The 20903-nt window shown below is 37.4% G+C and overlaps 1 protein-coding gene across 1 annotated transcript in view; it reads right to left on the bottom strand.

Moving 5' to 3' along the window:
* Nucleotides 1-1820: 1820 nt before the first annotated feature.
* Nucleotides 1821-20903, bottom strand: part of LOC121430621 (WAS/WASL-interacting protein family member 1-like) — a 74198-nt gene continuing 55115 nt past the window's right edge. Inside the window, exon 3 of the mRNA XM_041627937.1 lies at nt 1821-2404. Coding sequence (XP_041483871.1) covers nt 1821-2404 — 584 coding nt within the window. The remainder of the gene's footprint in view (nt 2405-20903) is intronic.

Below are 20903 nucleotides of genomic sequence, written 5' to 3'. Positions count from 1 at the left end.
GTTGTGCTGTTATTTTTCTTTAAAAGGGACATTTAAACATTTATCTTACAAATATAGTGATTTTATTTCAGAAATCTGTATACAATGATCAAATTTTGAAATTCACAGCCCATTCCATACGTGAGAAATAAGTGCTTTCATTGAAAGAAATTACTCACAGATATATCGGGTGATCAGCACCCGATTGAAATAAATGTTCCTGTGAAATGTTAAAATACATCCTAAGTATTAAACTACATGTATGTGTTTATTTGAGGTCATTCACACCGTAAGAGTTTTAGGACATGTATGTACATTCACAGAATGATGGACTGTACTAACAGTGACAGTCACTTAGGGGGGGGGGGGGATGTCAATATTTTTGTAGAACAAATAATTTCCTATTCATGGATAATGATAGTAATTGTGATGTTTATGATTTATTCATAATGCACCATGTTCACTCTGTACATGTAGATGATCACATTGCAGTGAAAAAAAAGAATAGACGGAAATGTATAACACTGTATGCATTTATAGAATTAAAGGACTACATTGTTGACGATTTCTTACTTATTTGGTATTCATATGAACATGTATCTTAATATTCATTAATTGCTATTTAAGCATGAAGGCATGAGTAATAATTTATAATATTGATTAACCATTTTTTTACCTCAAGTACATGTAAATGGTAGACATCCCTCAAAATATTTTTGACCATTACAATGATTTTTCTCTTAAAGACTTTACTTGTAAACAGCAAAAATTCAGATTTTCAAATTCAATACACATCACATACAGATAAAGAAATGAGATTCTTGATGTTGTTTATATGCTGTCAATCGTAGGCTTTATGCATGTATGCATAGGGGCACGACCTAATGCTGCACTTTTCATCGTCTGTGTCGGCGGCGTCCGTCCAGCCCATCTCATAGATTCTTTGTGGCTGGTACAATACCGCTTCTCATTCCCCTTCATCCCTAGTGTGATATAAAGGCCTGTGATACGTGATTATCATGCATATATTCAGCTGCGCTACTGCTGTTGTCTGAGGATAGCAGGGTTGTTTGGGGAGATAACCCGGGATGGCTAGATGGGATGGTAGGAGATGGATGAAATTGAAGGAGAAAAAGGGAGGGGTGGGAGGGGGAAAGATGGAGGGGTGAGATAACCTTGGATGGAGAGATGGGATGGTCTTGAGATGGAGGGATGGAATGGAATCTAAGGAGAAAGAGGGAGGGGTGGGAGGCGGAAAGATGGAGGGATGAGATAACCTTGGATGGAGAGATGGGATGGTCTTGAGATGGAGGGATGGAATGGAATCTAAGGAGAAAGAGGGAGGAGTTGGAGGCGGAAAGATGGAGGGGTGAGATAACCTTGGATGGAGAGATGGGATGGTCTTGAGATGGAGGGAAGAGATGGAATCTAAGGAGAAAGAGGGAGGGGTGGGAGGCAGAAAGATGGAGGGTGAGATAACCTTGGATGGTTAGATGGTATGGTCTTTAGATGGAAGGAAGAGATGGAATCTAAGGAGGAAGAAGGAGGGATTGGAGGCAGAAAGATGGAGGGTGAGTCACCCGGTGAGATAACCATGGATGGTTAGATGGGATGGTAGGGAGAATCAACGAAGGGATAGGATGGAATCTAAGGAGAAAGAGGGAGGGGTGGGAGGGGGAAAGATTGAGGGTGAGATAACCTTGGATGGAGAGATGGGATGGTCTTGAGATGGAGGGATGGAATGGAATCTAAGGAGAAAGAGGGAGGCAGAAAGATGGAGGGATGAGATAACCTTGGATGGAGAGATGGGATGGTCTTGAGATGAAGGGATGGAATGGAATCTAAGGAAAAAGAGGGAGGCAGAAAGATGGAGGGTGAGATAACCTTGGATGGAGAGATGGGATGGTCTTGAGATGGAGGGATGGAATGGAATCTAAGGAGAAAGAGGGAGGGGTTGGAGGCGGAAAGATGGAGGGTGAGATAACCTTGGATGGAGAGATGGGATGGTCTTGAGATGGAGGGATGGAATGGAATCTAAGGAGAAAGAGGGAGGGGTTGGAGGCGGAAAGATGGAGGGATGAGATAACCTTGGATGGAGAGATGGGATGGTCTTGAGATGGAGGGATGGAATGGAATCTAAGGAGAAAGAGGGAGGGGTTGGAGGCGGAAAGATGGAGGGATGAGATAACCTTGGATGGAGAGATGGGATGGTCTCGAGATGGAATCTTAAGAGAAAGAGGGAGGGGTGGGAGGCAGAAAGATGGAGGGGTGAGATAACCTTGGATGGAGAGATGGGCTGTGAGATGAAGGGATGGAATGGAATCTAAGGAGAAAGAGGGAGGGGTTGGAGGCGGAAAGATGGAGGGATGAGATAACCTTGGATGGAGAGATGGGATGGTCTTGAGATGGAGGGATGGAATGGAATCTAAGGAGAAAGAGGGAGGGGTTGGAGGCGGAAAGATGGAGGGATGAGATAACCTTGGATGGAGAGATGGGATGGTCTCGAGATGGAATCTTAAGAGAAAGAGGGAGGGGTGGGAGGCAGAAAGATGGAGGGGTGAGATAACCTTGGATGGAGAGATGGGCTGTGAGATGAAGGGATGGAATGGAATCTAAGGAGAAAGAGGGAGGGGTTGGAGGCGAAAAGATGGAGGGTGAGATAACCTTGGATGGTTAGATGGTATGGTCTTTAGATGGAAGGAAGAGATGGAATCTTAAGAGAAAGAGGGAGGGGTGGGAGGCAGAAAGATAGAGGGGTGAGATAACCTTGGATGGATATATGGGATGGTCTTGGGATGGAGGGATTGGATGAAATCTAAGGAGAAAGAGGGAGGGGGAAAGATGGAGGGGTGAGATAACCATGGATGGTAAGATGGGATGGTAGGGAGAATCAATGAAGGGATAGGATGGAATCTAAGGAGAAAGAGGCAAGGATGAGGTGAAATCGCTGGGAATTCAAAACTTAATTGGTTATAAAAAGGGTATGAAAAATATGGTAATTGGCTGATTTCGCTTTCACACCGCGGTAAAAATTTGGTCAGGCTCAGAGCGATCGGTTGCTGTATAGCTGACCTAGCCGGAAACGGAATTAGAGGTAGCACATGGGAATGTATATGGGGGGGGTCATTCATTGCATTTTGATCGGTTACTGAGTACGATGTGCTTTCATATCAAGCTTTCTTCGGTCGTGATCGGTCTCTGAGTCAGTCGCTGGGTATTGGTCTCTTTGACAGTACTCAGAGACCATACTTTGATGTGAAAACAGTATGAGAGAAGTCAGTATTTGTGTTTTTGAAAGATAGAGACAGAGAGAGAGAGGGGGGGGGGGGGGGAGTGGGAGACAGACAGAGAGCAAGAGAAAAGGACAGATACATAGTAAAAACTGTGGTGTTAAAACTGACACAATTGGTGTTAATAGAGGACCACACCCTGAGGTGTTAAAATTACACCCTAGAGATTGAACATAACACCAAAGAGTGTAAATGTAAACAACCAAAGGTGTTGTAATAACACCTATGGGTGTAAAACTAACACCACCAATGTTTACATCGGTGTAAAATAACTGGTGTGGTCCTCTATGTACACCGGTTAACACCACAGTTTTTGCTGTGTACACAGATAGGAGAGAGAGAGAGAAAGTGGATATAAATAGAGAGGAGTCTGTAGAATAGAGATGAAAAGACTAGAAATAGCAAGTAAAAGAGAGAGAAGGGGATAGAGGAAGCTTGAACTCATCCAAATAATGTATGCCTATGTATAACACTACCCAATATGTGTTATTCACCAATCATTAAAATGGTCCCACGCATTTTCAAGATTGATTCTTGTCCATTCTATGATGAGTATTATTAGTATTAGGATCATTAAAACAAAATGTCTGTCCCCCCTCTCTCGCATCATATACCCTTTTTACACAGGATTTTCTTAGCCCCGGACTATCCTTAACCCCGTACTCTTTTTTTTCCTTTTCACACATGCCAAATTGTTATTGCTAACCCCGGATAAGGAATGCTTGCTTTTCACACACGAAACTCGCTAACCCGGACTAGTGGTAGCTCATGCTTTAAATACATTTGTTGATCATTCGTAGTACAGGTACTTCACTCGTACACTTTTTACACACGCTAAAATTTCCTTAACCCCGTACTATAGGTGGGGCTAAATTGCCATTTAGCCCCACCTATAATACGGGGTTAAGGTTAGCCCACTTTCGTTTTACACTAGCGATCTTAACCCCGTACTATCGCTCTTAGCACCGCAATTGTTGGGATAACCCTGCTTTTTTGCAGGGCCAAATAATCCGGTACTAAAGGTGGGGTTAGCCCACTTTGCAAAAATGCTGTGTTAAAAGAAAGTGGGCTAAGCTTAACCCCGTACTATAGGTGGGGCTAAATGGCAATTTAGCCCCACCTATAGTACGGGGTTAAGGAAATTTTAGCATGTGTGAAAAGGGTAATAGGTGCTTCTCAGTAATTCATAAAAGAGTATTTTCATCACTCAAATAGATCTCAGTTTTGTTTAATGGATGTCCAATTGTAGCTCTCCGTTGGATGCAATTAATATTGCCCTATCATAACTGGAGAGAATCGCAAACAATATTTTGGCAATAAAAATGGGCAGTAAACTCTGAAAAGGGATGTTTGTTGGTTTTACAAGTGATTGATGGAGGTTTTTAAGAGTTTTGTAAATTAACGGAGTAATTTTAAACTCATATTGAGTTTCTTCAGAGTGAGATAAGCTGAATGTTGTTTTGACAGAAAAATCAGAGGAACGATATCTTGATTCATCCTAATTAATTTGTCAGGTTTTGTTATTTTTAAAATGAAACATCCCCCTCTTTCTTTCTCTTTTTCTCTTTCAAAAGTAAAATTTTTACTGATGCTATCCCATAGAGCAAATAACAAGAATAATTTATATTAAAATCATGATCTCTCTTATTTGCAAAATGATATGATCTAGGCCCCGTCTTACAAAGAGTTACAATTGATCTAATCAATCGCAACTATGGAAAGCCAGCAAAGTCAACATATAAAATGCATGTTTGTTCAAAAAAAATTCTAGATATGAATGCATATCCATAAATTCATTGATTTCTTGACAATTTGGGGTGTTCTCCTTTGATTACAAAGGACATTTTGCAAATTTCCTGTAGAAAAATTTATGACACTGATGGATTTCCATAGAGTTACGATTGATCGGATCAATCGTAACTCCTTTTACAACGGGGCCCTGGTTTCTTTTGAAGGCTTTGGCGCTATTGGAACCGGTGAATAAACAAAATTTGGTTGTAAATTTTATTTCTCCATATTTTGAAATCATATATCAGAGTCAATCTAATAACATTAGTTCAACACTCTGTAATGTCCATCATTTTGAGATGTTTATATTTTGGGAAGAACAGTGATAATTTTTATGTAATTAGCAGGGGCCGCGGAACCGGGGGGGGGGGGGGGCTGGTTTTTTTCCAAAACCATGTACAAAAACGCAAAAATGACCATACGATTGTGATTTTTTTTGCATGGTCAGCCCCCCACATTGAACACCGTTCCGCGGCCCCTGATTAGTTGTAGGATTATCAATTTTCAAAATATAAAGTTCATTGACCCCCAAGTCCCATTCCATAATTAGATGTGCTTTGAGTAAACACCTTGAAAAAAAATCATACATTACATGTTGATTTGGAAACCCTTTATAATCAAATTTAATATGAAAGTATAGCCTACATGTATGTCAGGGTGTAGATCACATCTTTTTTGCACATAATTCTACTTAACAATAATTCAATTTTTGTAAAATTGAAAAAGTTTGATCTTTGGATTTAAAAAGTAGGCTTTAGTTCAACCAGGGATAATTCTCAATTTCAACCATATTTCTCCCTTTTTAATGGGTACTTGTGGATTGGAGGCCTTACGTTAGGTAGGGGTATAGGGCAAGAGAGAACACTAAAACTGTTTTGGATAATTCAGTCCCCAATGGTTACTTGACACCATCATTAAAGGGGAATGAAACCTTCGGAACAAATAGGCTTGTGTAGAAACAGAAAAATCAAAGAATAAGAATAAAAAAGTTTGAGAAAAATCGGACAAATAATGAGAAAGTTGTGAGCATTTGAATATTGCAATCACTAATGCTATGGAGATCCTCCCATTGGCAATGCGACAAGGATGTGTGATGTCACTGATGAACAACTTTCCCTTTGGTGGACTATAAAATACCCTTAAAATGTCTCTTTTTGCTTTTTCTTATGATGATGCAAACTCTTTATCCATGATGTATTCTTAAAGAAATATGTATTACATGCCCTCATGTAGAAAGAACACATGATCTATGGATAGATGTGATAAAAGAGGCAATTCAAGTGAAATATATACTAAAGTAATGGGGAGAGTTGTTCATCAGTGACTTCACACATCTTTGTCGCATTGCCAATTTGCTATCTCCATAGCATTAGTGATCGCAATATTCAAATGCTCATAACTTTCTCATTATTTGTCCGATTTTTCTCAAACTTTTGTTGATCTGTTTCTTTGATTTTTCTGTTTTCACACAAGCTATCTTGTTCCAATGGTTTCATTCTCCTTTAATGTTTCATTAATCTCTTTCACAGTCACATCCAACACTTAAGGTGTATACATGTACATGCATCATGACACCATGAAGAATAGTTGAAAATCATATGGAGCCCCCTCTATAGACCGTAAAGAGAGAGTATGAATACTGGATAAATGCGAGTGGTGATACATGAATGAATGGGCGTTGTGGCGTGCGCCTATAATCCAAGCTATGTGGGGAAGTTACAAATTGATGCAGAGGTTAGAGGTTCGAACCCTGGTCACGTCTTTCGGATGGTGACGTTAAAGGTCGGTCCCAGACGTAAATAATCATATCTGATTGATACACGTCTGACAAAACTCAAATACACACACAATGAATGAATTGAAACTTGATGTACATAATAATATTCCAACGAGCACAATTACCAAGGAATTGAAATGAGGAAAGAAATGATAATGAGAAAGGGTACTGATCCATAGATTACAGTGCCTCTCTCTCTTTCTTTTGAGACAGATATACATTTCTCTATTTTCTGTATCTTAAATGTTGGCATTCACACATGGAGTATCATCTGAAACCGAACAAAAATTCTCAAAACTAATCCATTTTTACTGCAGTATGTGTTGTTGTTTCTGAATAGGAGTGAGGTTCATCTACACAATACAGATTACTTATTCAATTCATGCAACAAAATCACTGATTAATTCTGGAAATTATTACCTTTTTGTTAAATTTGTCATAATTATTTTTGACTTAAACGTTAATAAGTGATTAACATTTATCTTTTGAAAATTATGTGAGTGAATTAATTAATGATCATTGCTATTTCGAGGAGCAAAAGTGTAGATAATCTTGATTTTACAAAATCTTTGCATTTTATTTCGCTCTATGTTAAATGAAAACAAGACTGCTTCCAAGAAGAAAAGAAAGCATCATTATGTGTGAGGTCATTTAAATTTTGAGTAGAGTTAGATAAATGAAAGGAACAGATTGAAGTATACTAAAGAGAGACATTGAGACATGTTTTGTAGGTCTATATGAAAGTATTAGAAAAGGATGAGATTTGGTGAATCAAAGCAAGGTATTATTATTATTATTATCTTTGGGGTATTTTTACAACAAACTTTTTGTCAGGGTGAACTTGTGGCATTTCACACATTTCTTAGGCTATACCATCTCTTTAATAGCTCCATGGCTATACATTCACACTAACAAAACAATCAAAGCTGATATGTCATTTCAAATGGTTTATCATTGGTGGAAACCTGACCAATCACAGATGATATAGTATTTCAAATGGTATATCATTGGTTGAAACCTGACCAATCACAGCTGATATATATATTTTTTTCAAATGGTATATGATTGGTTGGCTTGAAGACAGTTTTGCTTGTTTGACTGTCGAATCAGAATTTCTAATAAAATGAAAATGAAGACACAAGCATAGGGATGCCCAGACTTTTTATGGTAGAATATATCAAGTTAAAGATTGAGTTATAAATAAGTTTACATCACTTTAAGGTTAAAACGATCAAATAACCACAGTTAACTTTTAGGATGTGAGACAAACAAAAGAATGAGAACTGGAACAAGTATCTAGGGGGCTCATTCAAAAGCCATTTGGGTCTTCTTATATGCTGGTATTATCCTCAATCCAAAAGCCTCCTGGATAAACTGTATTTGTACTTGTTAGCAGGTGTAACGGGCATCCAAGATCCCACTAGTCAACTCAGGGAGATGGAGGGGCCGGAGAAAGAGTACTCCTCAGGTTATAAAATCAATACCAAATGGAGGGGTTACCATGGAAACGGCCACAATAGCATGTAAATAATATTTAAACGGGTGCTCCTTATAGATGGTCTGATAGAGTAGAAGGGGAGTTGGTCCTTTGATGATTTCACACCAGCTCTCTAGTGATGAAGGCCTTTAATTTTGTACCATTAAAGCCTCTCTTTAGCTTTGGTTAATCCTATGGATGCATCTGTCATCATAGTGTTATTAAAAGGTTTATTTACAAAGACTAACATGGTATCACACGGTCCTATGTACATGTATAACACTATTCATCTCCTGAAAGAACACCCTCCCTCTTTGAACTGTGATGACTTTTTAATAAATTATTGCATGAGTGTGAAGATAGTGGCCCAGCAGATGTTTGTGGGGGGTATTAAGAAGGTGATTAAATGAAAGGAAGGGAGGGGGGTGTTACAGGGCTGACCGCCAGAAGATGGGAAGGAGAGATGTTGATGGAAGAAAGATGATGAGGGGATTGAAGATGCTGGTAGCAGTTGATGGAGATGATGAAAGCTAACATTTGCTTTGGATGATTAAAGAAAGACTTGGGATGTAGAAGATGATGAGAGAGGGTTGGTGATGTCTTAGATGGCAGTGCTGATAATGATCGAGATGATGATTGTGGTAGATAATGGTGATGTTGATGCTGGCATATGATAAATGATGGAGGTGATGGTGATGGTTGGGATAGTGATGATGATGATGATGGTGATGATGATGATGATGATGGTGATGATGATGATGATGGTGATGATGATGGTGAAGGTGATGATTGATGATGATGGTGATGATGATGATGGTGATGATTGATGATGATGATGATGATAATGATGGTGGTGATGGAGATGGTGATGATGATGGTAATGGTGATGATGATGGCAATGATTGGGGTTATGATGATGATGATAGTGATAATGATGATTGTGGTTGTTATGGTGGTGATCGTGGCAATGATGGTGATGATGATGATTGTGATGATGATGGTAATGATGATGATGGTTATGATGATGGTTATGACGATGGTGATGATAATGATAATGGCAATGATGATGGAAATGGTTGATGTCGATGATATGAGGATAACATTGATCATTGACGATGATTGTCGATGACTTTCAGTGATGGGATGATACTGTTAGTATGTGATTTAACAGAATAATAATAAAAAACCCCAAACAAATATATTTGGATTTTTTATGGTTCAACCATGAAATCTTGCATTATTTGCATCAAATATTTGTCTATTATTATTGCATTCTTAATGCTTCTTTTTTCTTCTTTCTTTTCATGTTTTATGTTCCTGCCCCATATGTTGTTGCTTCTGATGGTGTGTGGATTCTCAAATAATAGGTAAGAATAGATAATACTAAAGTCCTGAAACCAGTATCTACAGTGCATGTATTATATGTTTTACAGGTTTACAGGAGTTAACTATAAACTTAATGATACATTGTAGATAACAAATCGAAAATTAAACCAGTTTTCGATAAGAAATGAATTTGTATAAAAGTCAAGTCCACAAAAACAAGTTAATTTGAATAAATAGAGGAAAATCCAACAAGCATAGCATATAAATGTAATTAAAGTTTAATGTGAAATAGGATATCCATAACATTAAAAAATGCATATCACTGCCTGTAATGTGTGTTTAAAAAAAAATTGTGAAATATTTAGTTCTACAAAACAGATGTATGAAAACCACAAGCATTGTACAAATGAAAGAGGTGATGATGTCACCCATTATATGCTTTATATTATATCAAATATTTCAATTTTTCTCATTTATAAGTATAGAAATCCTTGATATCCGATGATAAATAGTTTATGTTGTAATACATGGAAATATGTGAAGAACTATTGCTGAAATCGTTTTATGCAAAGACAATGAGCAATGCTTTATTTGCATTCTAAAATTAACCCCCTTCCCTCGCAAAATACGTAGATTGTAAAGAAAATTGCTTGAAAAATATAACTCTACCCACCCACTAATTGCGTCATAGTTTAATTAGGATAATTTGCTATTAACAGTATCATGCATTTTGTACACTTGTAAATTACAAATAGAAATTTAGAAAATAAGGGAGCGTAATTTTCCAGGTCATTGTAAGGTATGAAGCCCAGTTTGTCTCTTTCATCTCTCAGATCAACGCCTGGGGTTATGAAGCACTTTATGATAATAAATATTGCAATGGCCTTTAATGACTTTTATCCCAAGTTGGGGAGTAGAATAACAAGGCGTATTGGGGTAAACAGATGAGGACAATGCATAGAGTAGAGGCCGACCACATGCATGGAGATGTATTTCTTTACATTGATGATGAGGGTGTCACCATCTCCTCTTAGGGTGATGAGTGATTGCTTTTAATTGTCTCCTAATGTATCATGTCAAAGCATAATAATTCCAGAGTATACCTGCGTGGAAAGACTTTATCTCAATTTTAGGAGGGCATTCTCCTGAACATTCACTAGTAAAATGATGATTAAAAGTATCTGCTGCCACCTTGAGTTGAGGTTAGGCCATTGTGAAGCTGGTGTTACAAATTGATGCAGAGGTTCAAGGTTTGAGACCTGGGGCCCCCTGTTGCATAAAAGTTAACATTATGGTAAATTTCATGGAATCCTTGATTTTGATTGGCTGTTGATCAGCGTTTCCATGGTAGTTACCATTGGTTACTATAATAGTAGCTTATATGCAATGGGGCCCAGGTTATGTCTTTTAAATGATGACATTCAAGGTCGATACTATGTACGTAAATAGTCATGATATCTGATTGATAAACATCTGAAAAAAATAATTACACACACACACCAGTGAGGGGAGAGGATAAAATATGCTTTTTGGATTTAAAAAAATGTCAAAATTGCAGCTGCTTTTTTTTTAATGTAATGATCTTGAAAACTGTTCTTAGATTTTCTGCTGACTTTTAATGATACCTAGCTAAATTAGGAAAGAATCTCCAATCAGCACTGGTGTAGATTCAGCTCAGTAGAACTTTTGATTGGGTTGGGTGTGGGGGGGGGGGTGGTCTGTGATGTCATTTCTCATCCAGAATGCAGTATCTTCCAAGAATGGAATAACATCTCTAGGTGGTTTCAGACCGCCTCGAAGTTCGCCAGTTCCAGGTATTCTCTGATCGGGAAATTTACCCCGATCAGAAAATACCAGGTATTTTGGAATGTGAAAGCAAACTACGCGTAATCTCCCCGAAAGAAAATACCCGCTAAATAGTAGGTACTTGGCGAAATTACGAGAACTTTCGTGGGATTTTTCCAAGGTCGCAGGTATTTTGGCGATCTGAAAGCAAATTACGGGAACTTTTATCCCAGCGTGTCGTTGGGCGCGGCGGCGTGGGTGGCTGCTGGGCTAGAGATTTTGAATCTCCCGCCTTGCCTGCTTATCAGACCACACTGCGCATGCTCGTAACTTCGGGAACTTATCCCGAAGGATGTGTTTCGGGGCGGTGTGAATGCAGGAATAATTAACGGGTATTTTTTAGCTTTAAAAAGTTCTCGTAATTTAACGGGGATTCTTGTGATCGAGGCGGTTTGAAACCGCCTTCTGTCTGTGAAAACTTTATTGTTTTTGTAGCATGGCAGTAGGCAAGGCTCCACACTTATTTTTCTCTTGGTGACCCGATCATTCCCCCTGAATCATCAATTCTCTGGGAGAACTGTGTACATCACTGATGAGGCTATCCGGGATAAATAAAACTTTATAATTTAATAATGATTATAATAATAATAAAACAATTTACAATACTTAACAGGTTATTATATGTAGTGTAGATGTAATGTCTCCTCCTATTTGTTGTATTGCAATTCCTGCCTTTTATTTTCTGGTAATATTTTGACTCTCATCCTTCTATTTTATGTAACGACAGTCAGTAAAATGGACTTATGGCAGTATTTCATTTCCCTTTTGCAAATTGTTGAGATATGATATGTAAACAAAATTATAGAAAGTGATCTGTGCAGATTATGTGATAGGTCAAGATTGTTTTTATGTATGCCTTCAAACGTGATCAGAATTTGTTCACCCAAGATTGCGTTTCCTCATTAAGTATTCACTTATGTTTCTTGTCTGTGCGACGCCCGATTGGGCACGTGGCTGATCGCTGGAGCTTGACTCAATGATCTCTGATGCAAGACGATGCAAGTTTAAGAAACCTGATGCTTGCTTGAGAGAGGGAGAGATGGGAGGATAAAAAGAGAGACAGGGTCATAGAAAGGGGGTATAGTAAGATGCTTGATAGAAGGAGAGATAGAAGGAAAAGATTGGTGGAAAGAGGGAGAGAGTGAAAGTAAGAAGAAGTTTGGCATGGGAGAAATAGAAGGAAGAGATTGGCAAGAGATGACAAATTTAGGCCGTGTTTATGCTTCCACTTTTCAGGCCAGAATCAGCGTTTCCAAACGTGATTAGTCCAAAACACGGTTGCGTCCATGCTTACTTTCATTTAAACGCTGTTTCAAAACGCTTGTAAAGTCGTTTGACCTGAATCAGGCTTTCTGGGGAAGTATAAACAGAACCACGAGATCTAGTAAACGTGTTTAAATGATGTCATTTGGTACATGCTTCCGGTGAGATGAAAATCCGCGGGCAAATACAGTCGCATTGCTCCATGTTATCTCCACGTAATAACAACACTCAGAAAAAACCTTTCAAAAAAAGGCGCGCCCAATTTGACCTCGCTTTCCTGCGAAGCCAGCTGGAGATCGTGATTTCGCCTCTGAAAAGTTAAGCATAAACAGCACTCCCAGAACCACGTTTACGATCGGCGTTTTGAATCGATGTTTGAAAACGCTGATTCTGTCCTCGCAATGGAAGCATAAACACACCCTTAGACCCTTTAAAAATGCTATGAAATAAACTTTCTGGTGTTGAAACCACCATCAGTCAGTGTAAGGGAGCAACCATATCCCCAGGTGTTAATAATACACCAGACAGTTTGAACATAACACCATTTAGTTTTGATATAAGCATTTTGATTAAAATGAATAGTTAGCATTGTAAAAACTGTGGTGTAGAACACAGCACTCTCAGGTTTCAAAATACACCATGGTGTCTGAACATAGCACCACATATTACATGTAGTTATGCAGTCTGTTTGAGCTCCTGTTTAGGATAAGGTCGTATGACCTCAATGTGTGTTGGTTCGAGTGCCGCTCTCGCTGAAACATTTTCAAATAACTAAAAAAAACTGATGTCAACATTGTGTGTAAGCTCATCTTACTGCTTTATTGAATGGATGTGTGAAATACAGCTGGAAAACTCAGTCCATCGGAAAACTTCATGCAAATGTTTGTCCCGTGTGTATGAAAGCAATAGGCCTATAGATGTACATTAAAACCAAAACGATATTTGTCAAATAGTAAGATGTTCACCCAGTGTATTACACCTGCATGTCCCTGGCAAACCTCAATAGTATGATTATACACCAAAAGGTGGTCACTACTAATTACAGAAGAAGGGAAAAGAACTGCTTGCCAATTGTCGTGAGAAACATTACAAGTCGCAAATGTTTAGCAATGCTTTTAAAAGATACTTAAAGGTCAAGTCCATCCCAGAAAATGGTTGATTTGAATCGATAGAGAAAAATCTAACAAACTTCATCGAAATCGGATGTAAAATAAGAAAGTTATGACATTTTTAAGTTTCGCTTATTTTTCAAAAAATAGTTAAATGCACAACTCAGTGATATGCAAATGGGTGAGTTGATGATGTCCATCACTCACTATTTCTCTTGTTTTTTATTGTTTGAATAATACAATATTTCAATATTTACAGATTTGACAATAAGGACCTACTTAACTTTAACCATAAACTGTTAAAATAATGGTAATTCCACTTGTTCAGGGGGAAATAAAACTTTGTTTCACTTGACAAAGAGGAGAAAATGAGAATACTTCATAGAATAAAATACAAAATAAATAGTGAGTGGGTGACGTCATCAGTCTGCCAATTTGCACACCGACCAGGATGTGCATACAACTGTTTTGTGAAATTAAGCGAAATTTAAAATGTCATAACTTTCTTATTTTACATCCGATTTTGATTAAATTTTCAGTGTTATCTTTGTTTTCTCTTTTTATTCAAGTCAACCTTTTTTTGGGGTGGACTTGTCCCTTAATATGTGTATGTCCAATTTTTTGTACAATGTAATGATGATTTCACTTCCCTATTTTTCTTGTTTTTTCCCCAGATATTTTGTATATTCTTATTTCTTTCATTTTCTTTGCTAATAGCACTTACGTTTAAAGCACTTTAAAAATTTTTTGTATTATCATTATGATTAAAAAAGTTACCTACACAAACTGATCTATAATAATTGAATTCATTGATTTTGGGGGGCAAAGATTATGCCAAAATTTTCTGTTAAAAATAATAAAATATTTATTTTTTACAACTAGAATTGATACCATCCCCAAACTTGTTGATTTTCTTAATTATTTACTTGGATGTAACTTAACAAGGATGTTGCTATTTTGTTAGCTCCAATTGCCAAATACTACAATAATACAATGATAACAATTGAATGTATAGAAGTGGGATTTGATGATAAAATTTAGTTCAGTAGTCATGGCTATATAGTGAGAGGAATGACATACAAACCCAGAGAGAGACTAAAAGAGAAAGTATATCATAGAAAATGAGAGGAAGAGATACAAAAAGAAACAATGAGAGCAACAGTTATGAAAGAAAGAAATAAAGAAGGAATGAATGAAACAAAGAAAGAAGGAGGGAGGGAGGGGTGGGGGTGGGGAAAGAAAAATGTTGGAGGAGGGAGAATTGGATGAATGAAGCATATAAAAGAGTAACCCAACCATGTAAGAGAATTGTTTGTAAGTTGCTATGGTTCTTATGACCCTATCTTCACCATGTTTGCACACTCTTCCCTAGCCTTTTAATTGTCACTCTCTCTCTCTTACCTTTTACTCTATATATGTACTTAAAAGCTTTCATGACATACACTCATTAGCTACCCTCCCAACTTCCCTATCACAATATTTGTTTGAAAGTAGAGTTGTGAACCGTTCATATTTGCTCTCCATCATTCCACCTTACCTGCTTCGTGTAGTCTTTCCTCTGCCACCGGGTTCAATCACCGTTCCACTCGCGGGGGTCGTTACGCTAAATTTGTAAGCTGAAGACATAATGACCCTTGTCGTACTATATAGTAATAAGATGCCCTCATGCGTGTCGTGTTGTGATTATTAATATGCTCTAATAGATTGAGTGGAATCACTCTGTTGCAACAGCCGTTTTGTAGAACATGATGGTAGAATCCACCGTACATCATTGTGTATTAGGAGCAGACTTTGTGAATAATATCTGGAATAAGTGCATTTCAATTTCTACCACTTCCCACCTGTATGGAGACACTATATTCACCAGGAAAGTGTGTTAACATCTGAAAAGTTTGAATACTCATTTAATGAAGTAATAGCCTTCATTTTAATTTGATAAATTCTGAACTTTGGAAATTGTATACTCTTTGATTTCATCTGGATTCTTGGTGCCATTGCACTGTTAAATAGAGATAAGTTATACATATCAAGGTAGGTCTGCTAATTCAATGATGAATAAAAAGTTAAGTTCGATGGTATTTGTGTCATGAGAAATGATTAATTACCAGGTTTTTTTTCTACATTCAGAGGTGCTTGATGGGGTGGGTAAAATTCTTGTGACTTGCTTTCATACTTCTTGTATTCTTTGATAAGCATACAACATGTAATTTTGGTTTTTGAGATTGTCTGAAAACATTTCATATCTCTGGAGGCAAAGGCTTTGGTTCATTTCACTCTCAAGTAAAATATGTCGGTTTTCATTTGTAGAGATTTTCATGGAAATATGGTGTGGTAAAGGGCATTCTAGTACCGACAGGACAAAATGAACAAATAAGGATGAATACTTCAATTTTATAAATTCATTTGTTTTCATTTGATTTGATTTGAATTATTCATATAGTATTCTACATGATACAAAATGTATTGAAAATTTTTACATGCAGTTTATTGCAAATAACAAAAGAGGTAATTAATCTAAGAAAAAGATTTGGTACAATAAAGCCTCAGTATGAGATCTGTATAATACATTGGATAATCAAATCTTTAACATTCTTTTTTTAGAGCTTAGCATAAACTTCTCTCTTTTATTTATTTTTAAAAAGTTTTTGTTCCAAATCAAGAAAGTAGGTGTGAGTGTGAACACATTATTTGAGGGTTATGAAACACATTCATGATAGCCTGGAGATACTATTGGGATCAAAACTTCAAATTGACCGTTACCATAGCAACCTGTACATCCCATCTCATCTTACATATTTTCTAGAGGTAACCCAGTCTATTCCTCTCTACTTATCCATTTCGTCATTCCATCACTCCATCTTTTCTCTCTCTCTGACTCTATACCTCTCTTTTTCTTTCTTTTTTTCTATCTGTTTTTCTTTATTTTGTTTTTTTGTGTCTTTCTTTCTTTCTTTCTTTCTTTCTTTTTCTATTTCTCTCTTGCTCTTTTATGTAAATTGTTTATCAACTCAACCTTTTAATATCATAGACAGTACTAACTTGTATCCAAGCAGGCACCCCCCTCTCTTTCTCTGTTTTTTCTTCCTCTCCAGGTTTCTGTCTTCTATCTCTTTCTCTTTTCTCCTACCTCTTTTATTTTTTTTCTGTCACTATACCCCCTTATCTTTGAATTTTCGTGAATAAATATTTTCCCTGTTTGCTCTTTCTGCCTCCTCTCTCTCTCACTTTCCTGCCTGTTGTCTCCTCACACGCCATGCCACTGTAAGCCATGCATTCCCTGTCTACCAGGCTTGTTTTAATGCGCCTCTGGACTCTCTCGCTTGAGAATTAGCTTTCCTTCTTCATGCATCTCAGTCTGGATTATTATCCTCCGCACATAATGGAGCAGCAGGTGATGGTTGGAGCGTTATGAGAAATACAGTTTCCGTCTTCTTCTCTTCCTTATAGTAATGTTCTTGTCTGAACGAGCAAGTCTAGCATTAGCCTTTTCATCTAGAAGCAATACTCTATTCACCATCAGCTTGGGAAGTTTACAACCATCATCTAGAAATACTCTTGGAACCATTGAGCATTACTCTCAAGGTCTATCGCAGTACCTGTTGCATCTATTGCATACTCTCCCCCTTTGACCTTCGCGAGATATTCTTTCATGCTCTATTGTTTTATTGTCTATGGATTCTCTCTGTGCATGAGACCAGTGAGTGGTAGGTAGGATGAATTTTCTGGGGCATTTTCTCTAATTTGCTTTTTATCAAGTTTCGACCGGCATGCGTGCGATACGTGGATGGTGTGATGGGTAGAAATGTCATTGCCAATGATAACTGTAATATCATCCACTGTGTACATCTGTGACTAGAGTCTCTCGAATCTATTGTCTGTTAACATTGTTCTTTCTAACTACTGGAGGCATCTTCCATTAATCAATTAAACCATGTTCTACTCCAGTTGGTAATTGTATTCAATTATCCCGTGTCTCACGTCATCGCTTGTCTGCAAGCCTGAGGGAGAGTGTTTGCATGTTGTATTATTACGATCTTCCACAGTCTTCGGAAAGTATAATCATCTGAATAGCATCCAGTAGAACATGGCTCTCTGTACGAGCGACCCTCTGTTCAGCCTGATGAGTGCCAATATTGGTAGATTGAATTAGGAATGAATACCAAGTGTTTATTTTACATCCTTACATCAGGAGCAACCGTGATCACAGAGAAATAGAGTGTGACATTCAATTGCTGAATCGTGTACAGATATATTTGGAAACTTATGACTTAACATTGAATGACCACACAAATGAAAATAAATGTTAGATGAATTATTCCTGAAATTGGTCCATGAACCAAAATTGGTGTAAAATTTGTGATTTGGATGGCACCACCCTGGCTGGATATATACATTCAATTGTTTTGTCTTTTAACATCTAAACTTTGTCCTTTGATGACCATGATTAACATTATCTCATTTATAATTGTCAAAGTAAGCCTGGAGTTATAATCATACTTCACAAGAAATTGAGTGTTTTACAAGAAATTACAATATTCAGGGAGTTAATCACTTGTATAAAGTGTACTTTATTCCTGAAGCCAATGAAAGTGTTTGTCATGTGACATGACCCATGACCTTAGGTCATCTCAAACAAATACTTCTAACATGCAGCGCTACATCACCTTCTTGGGTAATACATAACACAGTCATAGCTTCTGAACTAACGCTTAGAATTTATTCCTCCGCTGAGCACATTTGTCACTTTAAACTTGTGAAAGACTCTCTGTACTTCTAATCAGCTTGTTGAACTTCTCCCAGGAGCTAGTCTGTGATGACCCCTAGCAACCTTGATGACCCATGGTGACCTTGATCGACCTCTCAGATTGTATTTTTATGTAAAGTAGCCTACCCATGGAGAGACTTCTACCCAGGGAGACAGGTCTGGTACATGTGAGTCTGTTTGTTTGCAGCTATACATCTCACTGGTAGAGAAAGCGTAGAGTGGAGTGAGCAAGCGACTTGATGTCATTCTTGTTTCATAGCATTGAGATCAGTACTTCCAGTCTTGGTGGATTATACTTTTTAATGACGATTCATCTTTTGAGGGCATTTGATGACCTTCAATGACCTCAAAGACATTTACTGGTCACTGGTGGAGTGGAGTACAACGTGATATAAAACAGTTCTTTGGTTGAAGAAACATTAGGATGGAGAAGATGTTTTTATATATTGAATGTGAAGATGGTAAGAGCCGTGCTATTTGATTGTGGATCAGTTGATTTGGCATTTATTTCTGATTGACCTTGAAAGGTATCACCTTGTTGCACAGGTCTCTTAATACCATGGAGTGGGCCTATATATACATGCACATGCATGTCCTCGACAATAGAAAATGAATGAGAGTGGCCCAATATGGAAGTCAGAGGATTATCTCATGATGTTATTATCCGATTAAAGAGATAATCCATCATTAAAGATAATTCTTGAGTGACCATCACAAGTTCCAGGGATATTTATTGATCAAGCGGAAGAAGCTCTGTGGCAGCTAGAGACGACATTTCATTCTCAAACTTTACATCGCAATCTCAAGCTCCTCAGGTTTTCCGTGAATAATATTCATCTCTAGTGTTTCCTCATTGTGGTTGCTTCAGCTAATTCAAACCTTACTGGTTTGCTGGAAAGGTGAAATAGAATATTGAAGCTCTCCGCTATTAAAGAAACAGAAATCAATTTATTTGTTGATAACCATCACATTGAATAGCGATTCCTCCTTTGACCTCTACTTTATTTTATGGATTTGCATACCCTGGATGACCTTTAGGATTTTACTGACTTGCTAGGAGTATAATGATGTCAACGACCTACAGGGATATATTGCAAGCTTTAGATTATGAACGGTTGCACTGCTGAGGACCCAGAGGTAAGATATATTATTTTGATGAAAAAATGATTAATTTGATTTAAACTTCATTTAGTTTGAAATTCATGCTCATATAGGAGTGTATATATTCATATATTCATGCAGGATTTGATGGTAGCTATGGAGAGTACCTGAGGTAAGGCCTTTTAGCTTGGCCTGGCTGGACTAGAAGTAATTTAGTATGTCATTAGAGGATTTACAGTCTGAACTTGGTGACAAAACAACTGAATCCTAGCTGTATGATATACTGTAAGTAGCTTTCAGACCTACCCAATTACACAAAAATACCAGGCATTATTTCAGTGTGAAATAAATATGTCCCTATTAAATCTATCATGAATTTCTTTCTGGGGGGCTGTTTCATAAAACTGTTAATTAAACATGACTAAATGTTACGCACAATCTTATTTGCAATTTTGAGCACAACCAGTGACTCTTTCTTGTGCAAAAGATGTACGCCCTATGTCTACGCATGAAACTGGCATATTCACTTTCTTTGATTTTACGATTCGCTGTAAACTATTCGCTATCAACAAGAAAGTTGCGATTGATTGATATCGTAATCCTGCGGTGGAGTAAACTAAAAGTGCAAACAATGCAAATGCAACAGAATGGATGCGCTTATGCAACTTGGATTATAACAATTCAGGCCAATGAATTCAAGGAAGAAAACTGAGAAATCCTGCTTCGGTACTGTTATTCTAATCGCTCTATACTTGGTTGGATTTTCGTTTAGAAATATATATGTATAAGTTTGATACATAGATCTAAATGAAGAAATAAAGGCCTGAAAATTGGTTTCCGTTGTCTTTGATGACACTGTATGTGTAATGTATTTCTTTGTTTTGGCGGTTTCTGCTGAAAAATCCTGGGCAGGCAATGGTCACAATAAAAAGGATGACTCATAATTGGTATAGAACACAGTTATAGAAAAGAATAAAACCTACAAACATTTAAAATAAAATTTTCATGGGCTAGTATTCCCAACCTACCTAAATCTGTAATATTGGATGATGAATATAAAGCTTTTCACTTTGCAGTGTATGAGAATGTCCTGGGGCTTTCTTTTTCATTTTCCAAGTTTCTTTTGAACATTTCAGAGGTGAAACTGACTGAGCCTAACTGTATTTTTCCTCCTGGGATAAAA

The sequence above is a fragment of the Lytechinus variegatus genome, chromosome 17, assembly GCF_018143015.1.
Source record: "Lytechinus variegatus isolate NC3 chromosome 17, Lvar_3.0, whole genome shotgun sequence".
NCBI lineage: Eukaryota > Metazoa > Echinodermata > Echinoidea > Temnopleuroida > Toxopneustidae > Lytechinus > Lytechinus variegatus.
The sequence above is the reverse complement of the archived record's forward strand: the minus strand, read 5'-3'. Positions and strand labels throughout refer to the sequence as shown.